At 41.3% G+C, this 15,744-nt stretch overlaps 1 protein-coding gene across 6 annotated transcripts in view; it reads right to left on the bottom strand.

Annotated features, from left to right (window-relative positions):
- Positions 1-330: 330 nt before the first annotated feature.
- kif26bb (kinesin family member 26Bb) overlaps positions 331-15,744 on the bottom strand; it is a 29,643-nt gene continuing 14,229 nt past the window's right edge. For 4 of the 6 annotated variants that reach the window (XM_031872785.1, XM_031872784.1, XM_031872780.1 and 1 more), the window contains exons 8-15: positions 14,651-14,922; positions 12,738-12,915; positions 12,376-12,514; positions 11,945-12,104; positions 8,603-11,765; positions 6,092-6,261; positions 3,697-3,847; positions 331-2,228 (exon numbers count right to left, since the gene is read on the bottom strand). In XM_031872785.1, the coding sequence (XP_031728645.1) occupies positions 2,020-2,228; positions 3,697-3,847; positions 6,092-6,261; positions 8,603-11,765; positions 11,945-12,104; positions 12,376-12,514; positions 12,738-12,915; positions 14,651-14,922 (4,442 nt within the window). In that variant the 3' untranslated portion in view covers positions 331-2,019. The remainder of the gene's footprint in view (positions 2,229-3,696; positions 3,848-6,091; positions 6,262-8,602; positions 11,766-11,944; positions 12,105-12,375; positions 12,515-12,737; positions 12,916-14,650; positions 14,923-15,744) is intronic. The other 2 variants (XM_031872783.1, XM_031872782.1) reach the window with 1 other exon arrangement.

The raw sequence follows: 15,744 nt of genomic DNA on the forward strand, positions 1-15,744 counted from the left end.
ACGATGCAACTTGCCCAAACTTCATCCGCAATTAGATGTTCAGCTGTTTGAACTGGCTGAGTCAAGCTCAATTTGTGTTTCCCGAAGCGACGAATATATATTAATTTGTTTTTCATATTTAGAATACATTCAGTTTGAAAAAGGCCAATGGATGTTCTGCAGGCTTATTCAGAAGAAGGGCGAGTGTGAGTTTGAAATAAATTAGGTTAAACAATGATGAAGTGGAGCTGAAAGAGAGGTTAAGGAAGCATCTTTGTCTGAGTGTGTGTGTGTGTGTGTGTGTGTGTGTGTGTGTGTGTGTGTGTGTGTTGTAATGAGTCTGGCTTCATAATTGGGCTGCAGGGCTCCACTCAGCTCTCATTACCTTTTCACTCGCTGCAGACGGCTTGACACGTCAGCCTTGTTGATGTTGTGTTGCATCACAAAATAACAGGACAATTTTCTCTCTCTCTCTCTCTCTCTCTCTTTGCCCACACACTCACACAGAGACAAACAAATGAAACAAAAAAAAACATGTGATGGAAGCATGAACAGCTTCATGATTTTAATTCTTGCAAATCAAAGGACGCCGTTTGTCTACAAACAGAACATAACGGAGAGATGTGGTCATTTATTAACAGTGACGTACAACATGCACAAAACAGATGTCCAGTGTGTGTGAGTGTGTGTGTGTGCGTCTTCCCTGTACATTAGAATGCATCGATCCAGGAAGGAAACCCAGCACAGCTTATTGATTATGTGCATCCGTCCATCCTCTCACTGGCTCAGAGACTCCACGGGGCTTTTCAGACACGATGACGTTATTCCTCTAATTTAATTACTCCTCCATTACATTTTTTCATTATGCCCTAAACATTTACTAATGTGTTCCAGTTTATTGATCACTCGCCGCTCAACTGCTGAAGACGCTAAATTATGCACGGTGGTGTTTCGGTTGGCAGTAACTTCAACTTACTTAAAGCTGGTCCCTCAGTCCTTCGCTCATCCAGACAGAAACTGCTCTGTTTCCTAAAGAATCACCTCAACCCAGCATCCTTTTACACACAAGTTTCAAAAAGATTTAAAATGAACAAATTCATGTTCGCAGTTGTATTCAGCTACACACAAAATGGCATATTCCCTTTTTTGAACACTCATTTAAGAATAATGGATGGCCAAACCTCTTCATCAAAGATGAACAAGGAGCAACTTTAAGACAGACTAGTCAGTCCATTAGTCTGAGAGTGCTTTATAACTTCTTCTTTTTAAATATGAGAAACAAAAACAAAAATCATGTTTAATAAGTAATGCAAGGTGCTCCAATATTTGTCTGCGAGCTAAAGATGCATGTTAAAAAGAGGCTTTGCACCAAATCTTCCACGAGTTGCTTCAAACAAGTGAAATCAGACAAAACCGCTCAGTGAGTAACCCTGCACAAATGTTAAGTATCTATAGTAGTTCTATCCAACATCAAGTGTACTATCAAATATTTACCCCTTAAGAAGCCCGGAGGCCTCTCCAGAGAACCGATAATGCAGAGTCAGATTGTTTTGTGATCTGATTACTCAGCAGATTCTTTGCCAGAAGAGCAATATTTTCCCTGTAGTTACACTGAAAGGTCTTGTTAGCATTGACTGCTGCACTGAGCTGAACTGGTTGCTTTTAAAATACTGTACAATGCTTAAATAAATAAAGGTATTTAAAGGAGAAACACGTCTGTAGTGCGCTTAATGACGGATAACAGAACAAGAGTTTATTTTAAGGTCATGATATTTTTGAGATTCCAAAATGTGTCAGATAGAACGGTTGCATAGCACATTTGAGCCCTTTGTAGGTGTAAGAATGAAGCTCTGCCATTGGCTCTGACCATTAACCTCCCTGTGAGGACAGACAGTGTGTAGCACCTGGTTCATTCAAAGGGACCAGAGGTAACATGGTAGATGAGAACGTCAAGTGTGCATGTGGCACATTTTGAATTTGTCATCCCAAACATTCTGAGTCTGAGAGAAAGAAGATCATCGAACCAGTCCACGCCATAATTCATCTCAGCTTCCCTTCGAGGCTCTCTGCTCTCGCGCCTTTCTGCTGCCGCTTCTTCTTCTGCCGTCTCCTGGTGCCGGCATCAAAGCAGGTGACCATCATGACGCCGGCCTTGCAGAGGTTGAGCCTGTCCTCCAGCCGGGCCGTCACCACTTCGAGGGCCTCCAGATGCTCCAGGGAGTCCACCTCGAAGGTCTGCCACAGGTCGACTGGAGGACGACAGTGAGGTTTGACACTTAAGTTATTAAGGACAGGGAGTTTTGAGCGGCAAACGTTTTTTTATGCACCAATCTATGGTGGAAAAGTTTTTATTTATGTAAAGTAAAATACTGAATTCAGGTGACAAGTCAAAATAAAACAATATGATGGAATATGATGGAGTAAGTCAAATATGTATTCTGTCACTCTTTGTTATCTCTGCTGAGTCAACCCACATGTATTCATGATTTATTCTTCAACCTCTTTAAATGTACACATGGCACCATACATCATTTAAATCCATATATAAACCCCTACACTTTAATACCTCTTTAATAGCTCATTAATAGCTCATATGTGTTCCAGCAGGATTTCTGCTCATGTTCTAAACAAATCCCACATATCCGGTTCTCTGAGACGTCGAGAATGAATTTGTAATATTTTGATAAAATATTGTAATATTACGAGAATAAAGTCGGAATTTTAATAAGAACAATTAAAATGTCTACAGTAACCTTTAGTCTGCTGTGCATTATATGTTATTGCTGTGCTGTGATTGTGGAATCCCCTTCTGAACCCTGTTTAGGACTGCAAAAGTCTCTCATGGGGGGGGGGGAGGCAGAGACAGCAACACAGAGCTACAGGTCTGATTATAGCCTATTATAATATTATGACTTCATCCATTAAATCTCTGATTATTATTTTCTAACAGTGGCCCTAATACTCTGTCGTAGTTGAGTATTTCACCTTTTGGTTTATCTTTCACTAATTTGTGGCTGTATTAGAGCAGCCTTTATGACCAAAATTATTGGATAATTCAGTAGACACTGGATATTGATAGGGACATGTCTACCTTACTGTATGGGGTTATTGTATTTAGACAATATTTACGATAAGGTTAAAGCGCCGCACTCTTTGAGTACAATAACATATAATGTGCTTTATAGGAAATTACAATCAGTGGTAAAGTTCAAAGTGATGATGGTAATGAGGATTGTGGATATTGTTGCAGTAATGGCAAGATGCTGCCCCCTGTTGAAATGTTGTCATACTACACGCTTATTATTTGCTCATTGACTGAAGGTAGAGCTTAAACGATGCTTAGCATTTATTGGGATCTATTGGCAGGAATAGAATATCATATTACAATGATTTTTGTAGCGTATAATCACCTAAAAACAACAATTGTTGTGTTTCTGTTACCTTAGAATGAGACGCTACCATGGACCCTTACCAAAATTCATTAATTAATTGTTCAAATAAATCATCAGTAATAATCATTAATTGGCACCCTAATTGATCACTGGAGATTTCTTTCATTCTCTTCCTGATCTAAGCTTTTGTGACTCCACTTACCACATATCTTAAAATTGTTCTAATATGTTAAAACAACTTCACATTGATTTATTTTAAAAATGTAAAAGAAACAAATATTATTATACATGCTTTTTTCCTCAAAAGAAGAAAAAACAGACTGACACTCTTGGTTCCACTTGGCGGGCTCCAGCATGAGGTGTAGCTTGGCCCGCTCTAGCTCTCTCCTCAGGTTGTTGTATCTGGCTCGGACCTCTGAGATCCTCTGCTGACGGTGCTCCAAAAACTTCAGCTTGGCACTGAAGCATGCAGGCCCCTGAAAACACACACACATTTCACTACTTTTATTAAGGTTGATACAGCACATAATCATTGATGAAAAGCTTGTATTTTAAAAACGTACTACTACTGTTCTTAAAAAATGTAAATAATAATGTGGTGGAATGGCTGCAACACCTTTTTAACCATCCACAATTGTATTAATGAGGAAGTTTCAAGATTATTTTAAATGTACGGTCCCCGTGTGCCTCCTAGCATTTGATTAAAACGCTACGTTTGAACCTAAGCCTAATAACCGCTACTTGCCTTACCCTTACCTTTACCTTTACCTTAACCTTAACCTTAACCTTAACTTTAACCTTAACCTTAACCTTTACCTTTACCTTACCATAACATAACTTTAACCTAAACCTAACCTTACTCAAACCTTAAACCAAGCCCTCACCCTAAGAGAAAATGATTTACGGTTTGGGGACATGCATTTTGTCTCAAAAGTAAGGTGAGGCCCCTCAATGTCGAAACAGATTTATGTCCCCACAACATGAGTCATACACACTACACACACACACACACACACACACACACACACACACGGTGCTTTAGCAGTTGAATGAAAAACAGCACCTCCCCTCTCGCTCTCTCTTTCTCGCTCCACACACTCATAAACACCATGTTAGGGTTGGGAGGACACCTCTGGGGAGTGAGGCTCCTGAACAGAATTACTCTCTAACCCTATTAGTAAGAGGCAGTTTATAAGGCATGGGGTGCAGCAGGACTACACATTACTATTATATTTACAACTTGTTGTTTTTTTGTCAATGATGTCCAATGAACAAAAATAAGTTATATTTATTTTAGAATCTATGTATTTTACATCCAGTGTCCTTCTTTGTTCTTTGCTGCAGCATTGACCCAATTTCCCCCATGTGGTCATTAAAATTGCATCAAAGTTGCCGTCCCTGAGACGGGTGGAGGCGGGGAGTGTAGTCTCATGAGGGCAGACCTCTCTTGTCAACGGGACATTACGTCAGCACATGTTTCACATTTGGTCTTCATGCCCATTTCAACTCCAAAGGCAAAGAATCTTTTATGAAACCTTTACTCACCCAGGGTGAGTTCACAGAGCATGCTGTTTTTCAGCAACATGCTGCCTCTACCTCTATACCTCACACATGAGACATGGTAGCTGCCCATATGGGATTGTTAAAGCAAAGCACTGCATGACTTTCTACTTACAGGCTGTGGAATACACAGAACCTGCTACACTTCTAATAGTAAAGTAATATTTTTAGTTCACATTTTGATCTCCCATTTACAACAATAACGTCTCGAGGTAACTAAATATACAGATAAGTCATTCCCAAAGAATGGGTCGGGACCCACACGTGGGTTGTAGGTTATTTTATTAGGATTTCCAAAATATTGGTAGAATTTCTTTGGTAGACTTCTATTTAACATGTATATCTGCAGTACACATTTGGCCACATCTTTTTGATATTTGTAGCCTACTTATAACATTGAATCTAATATGAAAGGTTAGCTTACATTCTGTTTGTTTAACTGACACGAGGAAGTGAAAAAAATGAGATAGCCAGTTAACTTTGCCAAAATGTAAGTTTAAAGTGTTTAACATGTGTATATATTTTCAATAACACATGCATGAAACGATGTTGTGATTTATCAAACGTATATGTCTTTAAAATGGCTGCTTTAGTTAGTTTACTGACATTAAGATAAAAGATAATATAAGTAAAAAAGCTCTGCTATAGAATAACAAAAAAGGAATGACTGTTTGTGTGTTTAGTGGTAGTCTAATTTTATGTTCTCAACCTGTAGCTAGAACCCTAAAATGGAGATGAGCAGCAGAAAATATGAACTATATAACATTTACACCTTGTTTTTCTCAAGCTACATACTGCAGGTGCCTAACCATTATGTTCATGAACTGGTTTGGTTAGCTTGCAAGTTGCCCCTGTGGTTGATCCCTATAAATTAGCTTCAATAGCTAATCCAGGGGGCGAAGAGACAAGCGTTTGATAAGAGATTTGATAACCTCGGAACCAGCTGTCAGAAGACTTTCATGGCAAAATGCAGAGGGCTGTTTTTCAAACCTGATGCCAATAACAAGAAAGGGGGCTTTGCTTTAGAGACTTTAAAAAAGGCTGTGTGGAGATATGTTCGACCAATGTTGCTATTTCCATTGGTTTCAAAAAGAGGTTGATAAAGGTCATATTTTACATAATGCCCTTTAACCTCCTAAAAATCAAAATAAACACAGCACCTGTTTGCCAGCACCTGCTCTTTTCTGCATCCTCTGCACATTGTCGATCTCATACACCTTGATCTCGTAGGCCTCGGGGATTCCCCGATCCACCCAGCCAGACTGCAGACCACTGGCCGAGCGTCTCAGGGACAGGGGGGCATCATGGGAAAGGCGGCGCTGGTGAGTACCTACAGCAGGGCGAGGCAGAGTAGAGTGAGACGCTGTATCTTGATTTGACTTGTTTTCTTTCTCTTCTTCCGTTTCTGAAACGTACTACTGCATATACACAGTGAAACTGTTGAGATATTCTTCACTATAAAAATACCCAATCAAACTATATTTAAGGTAGGGTGGCATTTCAGTTGATTTTTTATGTTGTTAATATTTGTCATGATCAATTTCCGGTGCTGGCACGGAGAAAAGGCACTGTTTGCTCAATTTAAAGACTTGGCCCAGGATTTAAAGTTATAGCAATAGATGTACAGTATACATGGCATTTATTTAAATTCAGCAGCACAGAGTAAAATGATGTTGTTTTGTTCTCAGGTCATCATTTTATAAGTGAATAAGCCTGCTTGTGGTGCTCATAGATCTACAAGGTGGCTAATGCTGGAAATCAGAGTATTACTGAGCTGCTACGTTAATATTGTCAACTGACATTCTGCTCTAAAAGCATCACACCTGATAAATGAAGGCTGTTGTCCCTAAGTGGCTTTCAATGCCTAGGGCCTAGGCCATGTGCTCTAATGGGGAACAGAGAATACAGTTTGCCTGAGGCCAAACACAGCTTGCCAGGGCTACCATATTATTCATAAAAGTCAAGACAGGAGACATGGTTTCTGTAATTCGGTCTGGATTGACTCAGTTTGTCAGTACAGGAAAAGATAGTTTACGCTTTGTGTGACTGGGATCCTAAGACATTAAAGCTACTTCGAGGAACTTTCATTTTGTGTTCATTTTGGTGGACTAAAGAGGTAGTGTTTCCAATCATAGGAGTCCAGGGTCAGTGCTGGCTCCGGCTCTCCCGTGGCCTCCAGCAGCATGGTGTTGGCTCCTAGCTAGGACCGGCGGAGCAACAAGGCGAAGTTCTGTCGGAGGAGGAGCTGCCAGGCGCTGAGCTCTCCACCTCCCACCGGAGCTCCGACTGCAGGTCAAAGGTGGCAGAGAAGCCGGATATTGGTCTGTCCACGGTGGACTGGTTGCTGCCGGAGGCTCCGCTGGAGTCTGAGCTGGTGAACCTAAGTCGTTTCGTCTGATTTCGTGGGGAATAAGACGCTATGACAAGCATTAAGAATAACTAAATAGCCAATCTTCTCACCGATGGTCTCTTTTGCCAATTTAGGTCATAGTGAGGCATCAATATTAAATTGAGACTGTTTTATAAGCAGGTGTACCAGTTCCTTGTAGTAACTTTAAGAATATGTTTTAACTCTATGTTTTAACACTAATGATATGGCTACAGCTTTTGTCGGAATGGAGATGAGTTAAATATGTCAGGGGACACTTAAGGAGAAATTAAGTACAGACTTCTTCCAATTAACAGTATAATTTGTTTTAGGACTTTAAATTCATAAATTCTGAAAAAGATTTGTCTCCGGTTTTTATTGCTCCATTAGCAGTTTCCACTGTGTCGACCTAGCGTTTCTCAATGTATGATTCCATTAGCGAGTATTGTTAGTATGCACACACACACATCTTTATAATTCACTGTACCAGCCAAACGCTCTTCATTTTCTGCTCTTGAGCTGCCATTAGTAAGTGCCGTCACCGGGTTCATGTATTAATAATGTGACCTCCTACATAATTTCGGCTTTTAATGACTGCATTCTACAGATGTGTGTCATCTCCAATTTATGTCACATTAATATGTTACGTGGTCAGATTACAAACTATGATGGTGGAACTACAGTGTTGTTCATAAAATTTGTGTGGTTAACGGTTTGGAAATTTTGTATTGTAGATTATGTCTAGGGAAGAAATTACATGGCATATTTCTGCAAAAAGTACTGAACTGGATTAAAATTTCCATAAGAAATACCATTACACTTTTTCAATTACACTTTTTTTGACATGATTCTGTATTTTAATCTGACAATTAAAGTATTGCATTTAAGTGGATTGGTGTGAATGTGCCAGTACTCCATTGGGATATTGCAGGTTCAAAACATCAGATCATAAAATTCTCCTTAACTGCCTTACAATACAACAATAATAAACAACTGACAAATATCAAGAAAAACATGGCATACATTAAAATCACCAGTATAAAATCATACTGTACTGAAATCAATAAAAACAATTCGTTGCTTTAAGTAAAGAAAAATATATGAATCGGTCTTAAATGGTCATGGCCGGTTGACAGGCTGAACTTGTGTGCTAGCTTTAGACTTCTTTGAGACTACACTTGTAAATCTAACATGCAACACCAACAACATATATTGAGACTCGACACTTGGATGAGGTTCTGATCTTTCCAGAAGAGGAAGTCATCAAGATCAGTTCATAAAAGGCCAGTTACACAAGTTTTACCTGTGTTGCCTCTCCTCCGAGATGATCGACTGCTACGAGCCACACTGAGAAGAGAGCTGCTCCTGTTGCTGACAGAATCTCTGTTTGAGATGGTGCTTCCCGTGGCTTCACTGTCCCTCACCATGCTGTCATATCCACTGCTCACCATACTGTTCCTGTTCGAGAAATTCAGGGATGTTTTCCCCATTGCTGGTGGCAAATCTCCGCTCAACACACTGGTGGTGTCACTAGCGTGCCCACTCAGGTGATCAGGCATTCGAGGAGCAGTCACCCGGCTGTATGGCGAGGGAAGTGTGGTCATTTGGTCCAGTCCTCCTGAAGTGGGGCTGGGAGCCCTTTCCTTAAGGAGGTCTGAGATCCGGCCATTGACAAACCCTTGGATGGCAGATTTTGTGGATGAGCATGTCGAGCTCTGGCTCGGAGTGCGACTGATGGAGTGAAAAGACCGCGGAGGGGAAGAGGAGAGAAAGGAGGATGTCCGCTCAAAGCTAACAGTTTTACAGTCTGGAGAAAGACTGGCACTGCGGTTAATGGACTGCTGCAGGCCTCTGTGGGGAAGACTGAGGTTCTTGATGCTAGGGACAGACAGTCGACGGACTTTGGGGCTGGCCATCTTAAGTTTCCCCACAGCAGAGAGCTTGGAATGGATATACCTAGCAGATTGAGTTACAGGCTTTTCAGAAAGAAAGAAGTGATGACTACGGTCAGTCCGAGGATTCTTCCTGGTGCTCTTGCTAGCCCTTGCTAAGGTACAAACTCCCTCGATACTTCCTTTATAAGCCCCTTCAGTACTTCCCTTGGAGCTCCCCTTAGAGCTCATGGAATTGCTATTACTGCCTCTATCCAGATTTGGGAAGTCTCTAGGGGTTCTCCCAAGGGAGTTAGTCCTGGTAGCCAGCTGTTCCAGTTTGGCACTGAAAAGCCGGCTGCTGTCCTCAATGGGTGACTTTGGCCTCCCAATCATATGATCATGTTTCAGTCTTAGGTTTGAGGTCTCAAACAAAGATTCAACGCCCTTTCTAGGAGCACTACTAGCACGCTGTTTGTACTCTGTTCCATATTTCGGAGGAGAGGAGACACAGTGGCTATGGTCTGCTGGGGAGTGCTGTCTGCCCTGCCTCCTCTCTAGAGTTACTCCTGGGCTACACGGGGTGGATGATGTCACCCCCCTTGGGTCTCTGTGGTTGTCTGCCATGTGACCACAATGGTAGCTGTCCTGGTGGTTGGCATTTTGCCAGCCTCTAGGCAAACTACCTGTTTTAAAGGAAGCAGTGGCGGTTTCCTGGCAACCAGGTGAAACACCAATTCTCTTAGGGGCATTCCCAACACGTCTGGAACTGATTTCGCCCCCCTCGGAGCCCTTTGGCGTGTTGGTGGAATAAACATGTTCCTTGTCTCTAAGGTGGCTCTTGTCTGATTGTCTCGGTCTCTTGCCACGCATTTTGTTTTCTGCTGTTTCATCGCAGAAAGCTGAATCTTCCAAGACCATTGGGTCAAAAGAACTTTGGCTAAACAATTCGTCACATACTTTGTCAGACTTTTTGGCATGTGTCTCATAAGTAAAAGCACCACTCCTCTTCTGAAGAGCCTTCCTATCTTCTGGAGATTTTACACTATTCCCTCGGAGGTCAGACTGTGATTTGACTTCTGTAAAAGGATCACAAGGACTTTCTTTTTCTTTCACACCATCAAATTCACAATCCACATCTGAATCAATCAGCATATGATTTATAAATGAAGGTAAGAACCTCTTTTCCCTTCTGAATTGATACTGGGGCTTGTCAGTGCTAGCCTCTGTAGCTACAGATTGAGCTACAGAGCTTTTGTTTGTATTAGAGGATCCTGCGGCTACAGTTTCTTCGCTAACATTGCTGATTATCCTGATTGGTTGAGAGCTGGTAGAGCCTTGAACATTTACCTGTGATTGGGCAGTGTCTCTGATACAAATAATGTTTCCACCTGTCCTCCCTCTTTCCAATACCCCACTGATGGTCACCTCCTCCACCATAGAGAACACAAGTTCATCTTGACCTTTCAGGTCTAGTGGCTGTTGAACGGTAACTGTGATAGTGGCCTTCATTTCCTTAACGTCCTCTGTTGGGCGATTACGTAAGACATCTCCGAGTATAACACTGGTAGCCAAGGAGTGTGAAGAGGAGCAGGAGGAGGAAGAAGATATGGGGGAGCTCTTGCCAACTGGTGAGGTCCTTTTGTTTGGTTTGAACCAATCAGCAGCTTCAGGACTCTCCTGTGTACCTTTTGGCAGAAGTGCAGAACTGGTGACGGCCATGTCCTGAGCTTCCACATTAAAGTTCTGAGAAGAGAGTTTATCAGCTGACTTAAGAGTTCCGTTTTTGGGCAGCTCAGAGCGACAGGTCATGTTAAGACTGAGAGTTTGATTTAGCAGTTCTTCACTGGAACTGGTTGCACTGCACTCCTCACAGTCATACAGGCCTGAATCCTCTCTCTGAAAACTGTCACCCGGGAAGGCACCATCTGTTTGCTTTTCTCCGACAGAGGCCTGACTGCAGCCAAACCCCTGATTCAACAACAATTTCTGTGGTGTCTCTGATGATTCGGTGTCTGCCTGTTTCCCTGTGTCTTTCTGGGGTTGTGATTTGGCTGTGACGTTGTCAACAGAAGGGCCTTTTGAGGAAGACTTGAGCGCATCCATTGTTGCCTCACTTCCATCGATACAACCCAAGCGCTCTTGAAGTTCAGCAAATGTGTCACATTTAAGACAGTCCCTCCCTGGCTGCTTGATGTCTGCTTTCAACACCTCAATATTCCCTTGAACAGTTTCTTCGTTTTTCTTCTCTCCCTGCAGTTGAGGAATTCTCAGAAGCTCTTGGAGCAGAGCGGTAAACTCTGGGTCATCCATGTCAGCCTTGTTAGGATGCAAAGAGGGTATGATAGGCACAAATTGAGGTTGCACCAGTCTTGAGGTTCCTTTGGAGTGGACCAAGCCATCCGTGTCTATTTGGATGACTGTGTCACAGGACTGGTCGCTACTGGAGCGCTCATCTAGTTCACCACGCAAACGGAAACGAGGGATGTCGACGTCTACCTCATCGGTGGAGTGGAACGCCCGCAGGGACGAAGACGGAGGCCCTCTCTTTTCTTTAGTCAGACTCCTCCCGGAAGGAGAACATGAAGTGGACTGCTGTTGGATAAAGATGTATTGTGGAGTTAGTTCTAGAACTGGACTACCCAAAACGAATAAATCACTGGGGTTTATTGGAAACAATCACTCTCTCTTCCTTTGCAAAGAGGGCACCTATACTGTGATGCCATTAAGAGATGGTGAATGAGTAAATAGACGTTACAGGACATGTACAATACCTTCGTTCTCTTCTGTGTCCTGCGGATGCGAGAAGCCAGCTGGATGGTGGACAGGGTCTCTTGAAGGTGTACCAGTGAGTCATCCACCTGAGCGATCACTGTGGTATGGCAATTCACATGACCCAAGGCCTCTCGAAGAAGTAGAGTCAACTTACTGCCCCTATGCAGAGGCAGTGCAAATGTCCAGACATTAATCAAAGGATGCATCAGTTATTTTGATCTCCAAGCAGACTATCAATTTCCGACAATTTAGTGTAGTCCCTTCGTTTTATGCCACTATGAAATGGGTTTACAGGCAAATATCTTACTATTTTTTTTTTTTTTAAACCAACAGCAAGAATTAACTTCAGCTCAGTGTCAAAATATTACCACAGTTCACTCTACACCAATGAATGCCATACATGTTTATTTCATATTTTGGAGGTACTTACTTGATGGGGGTGGTTTTATGTCCACTTAGTAGAGATAAGACAATAGGGCCCAGTTCAGAATATGGAGGTTTATTCTTGCTCATACCCCTTATACCACTACACACATCTATCATGGTCAACTTTGTGGGCCCACGTGAACCTATGCATGGAAGTCGGAGAACAAAGAAGAGTGTAAATGCAAAAAGCTTAGCATGTTTTCAAATATGCAAATAAAGAACACATGAATTATATAAAGATATACTGTATATGAAACAGCATTAAATCAGCACTGAATTTAGGGTTAACGGTGGCAAATAATTCATGGGGAAACACCAAATTCACCAGGGAAAGGCCACCCTGGTAATTGAATAATTCATTACAACCTTTGCCAATGGTGCTGCTCTCTGTACGAGGGGGTTGGACGTGGAGGGTGAAGAACATTATGGAGCTGTGAGACAGGTATGTAATGAAGTCATTGTGCCGACGTGCTGCAATGGCCGCGTCCAGGAGGGAAGCAGCCCGCTCAGCAGTGGGGGCCTTCACCCGGTTGTGGTTACGTAGCTGGAGGAAGGGGACACGATAGTCATAACATTTCACGTAGAATCTCTTCATATAATACTTAAGGAGAGACACCAATATAAATATCTATTAACGAAAAGATATCACCATGAAACGTATCCAGTTGATTACTTACATTACAACTATTATTTATTGTATTATACGTTTGTTTAAATATGCAAATAAGGCATTCTTTTTTAAACTTTTTTAATTTATTTTATTTTGCACAATTCAAACAATAAAATTAAAGGTAAACAAACATAACATTGATAAATGAATATCACAGTATAGGAAGAGGCAGAAAGCCAAATGGGCTTATTTGAAGCCTCCACCTATATAATATTAAAGTTTTACAAAAAACATAAAATAAAATATGCATAAGACATTACATTACAACAAAACAAACATATTAGAGTCAAAGGTTTTTACAGGATTCGTTTTTTTATCACTCCATTAATCAGAAAATACTGTCAACAGCCATAAAGAAAATTATAAAATTTTCTACATATTTTTAGGAATAAAATGTTCTATAAATTAGAATGAACAATATATGAACAAAACCCTCTAAAGAAATCCTTTGGAATATAGAAAAGAAGGAAACTGGAAAGCTTGGTGTGTGTAAGTGCCACTTCCGGCTCAGAGTGAGAAAAAACTGATTTTGAGAAACGGCCTTTAAAGATTTATATCGGAAAATGTCCTCCATTTGGAAGACACTACAGGTGAATAGGGTAAGAAAATAGTTAATAGATATCACCATTATTACTTACATAAGGACAATTATTTTTGCATTGGTTTACATTGATTGCATTGCAAGTTTTCTGAAACGTTATGTTTAAGTATGTAATAATGCATTATCTAATGCTTACTTTTGGTGAATTAAGGTGAAATCTAAAATAAACACCTAAAAGTGTATTTTGAATGTTTTCTTTTCCACTAGTCTGAAAGAAAACATGTTATGGAAGCAATATAGACCAAAATCTCAAAATTGACCAGAGCAGGAAAAAACATATTTTTGCCTGTAGTGTCTCCCCTTCAATGAAAAACAACTGTCATTTGAGAATATTTTGGAATGACAGCTCCATTCATACGTTTCATTTTCCTATTCAATGAACAAATAGAGAGAAATGCACAGCTACACTAGTGAGGTCCTGGCTTGCAGAAATGCCAGGGCAAAGATAGCTGCACAATCATAATGCAATCAGATGTAATCTTGTATGCAATCTAATAAACTTCACTGACTACCAGTACAATCTCCTCATATACAGTATAGACCATTATCTAGATTGACTATCTAAATGAACATTAACATTAATCCTACCATATCTAGAGGGCAATGTCTAAAACCAAACAACCAAGACATCTAGAGCAGTATCTGTGATAACACACCTCCTTCGGGAAATGAATGAGCAATAAACAAAAGTTAGTAAAATAACACTTGTCTGTGAATTATTGAACCTTTGATACAATGCCAGAGAAGTAGAGCCAAAAAATTGTCACATGTCAGCAACAAAATATACAGCCTTGGCTCTCTGGTTTTCCAGATTTGGAACCGTCTTTTATCTGTTTCCAAAGATTGATTAGACTGTACATAATCATACAAAGAACAATAACTAATTTTTTGACCCTTGTGTGCTTGCTCTTAACAGGAACAACAGACAGACCGGGAGAGACACAGCAGAAGCAGCAGTTAAATTAACAAGCCTGCTTTATCCAAATAAAAGCCCTTTATTTATTTTACCTGTATCCCATAGACGGGGTCCTCCTGGAGTCTCATATGGGCTTTTGGGCTGTCCTGGACACTCCCTAATGAGGGGACGACCTCCCCCAGCAGATCCCTCATGGTGTCCTCCTCTCCGCAGCAGAGCTCTATGGCTGACACTGATACAATCAGATCGGTCCAGGTCTTCTCCCTCCGCCGCTCGATGGCGCTGTACAGCCAGGAGATGGCACAGGGAACCAGCCCGACTTTCTGGATGCTCTCACCGCTCCCCACCATGCTAGACCAGGAGCCTGAGGCAGACGACAAAGCATACCGATGTATGCATGCTACATACAGACACACATACATATAGTACATATACATGCACAACATGCTGGCCTTTAAACACACGGGCACCCCATCATACAATATACACTCTGAGAACAACCGTCTTTACATGATTTATGGTACAAATCCATGGTTGACTCAGGCTGTCTTTTAGGTAAATATTTGTGTGTGTCTGTTTTTTCCCTTGTTTCCAGGGTTGGGGCACCACAAAGTACTTACACTTCGGACCCCCAAATAGCTAGCAGAGGCCCTGTATTGACACACTTGCATACAGGTTCACAGACATTCAGCTCCAGGCAAACATTCATGCTAAAATAAAGTGGGCTAGTGGAGGTGAACTAGCTTACACAAATCCCAATACAAAATACATAAACTCCATAAAGATGGAGGAGATTCACAGAAACACCCCAAAACACTTCCTCGTGGACTGATGCCATACTGTATCTCCAAGTGCACATTTGACCCACATTAGTTTTGAGCTATATGGGCCTGTTTTACCATTCTTGTCTTATCCAAACTCTAATTGAATGAGGATAAGATAATTGGTTTTACTCCAATTAAAGGCCAAGCTGGCTGCCGTTATTCAGAGAGAATAGTATTCTGTAGTGGAGATTGATATCCCCAGGCTGTGGGCCACATGTAGTTTGTATTGGCCAACTAATTCAATCAGATTTACGGAGAGTGGCGTCATGTGAAAAAGCAGCTCCAAGGAGACCCTGTCCTTACCCTGTGTGTGTCTGTGTGTGTGTGTGTGTGTGTGTGTGTGTGTGTGTGTGTGTGTGTGT

Source organism: Anarrhichthys ocellatus, unplaced genomic scaffold (assembly GCF_004355925.1).
Source record: "Anarrhichthys ocellatus isolate YVR2014 unplaced genomic scaffold, GSC_Weel_1.0 scaffold66, whole genome shotgun sequence".
Taxonomy (NCBI): Eukaryota; Metazoa; Chordata; class Actinopteri; order Perciformes; family Anarhichadidae; genus Anarrhichthys; species Anarrhichthys ocellatus.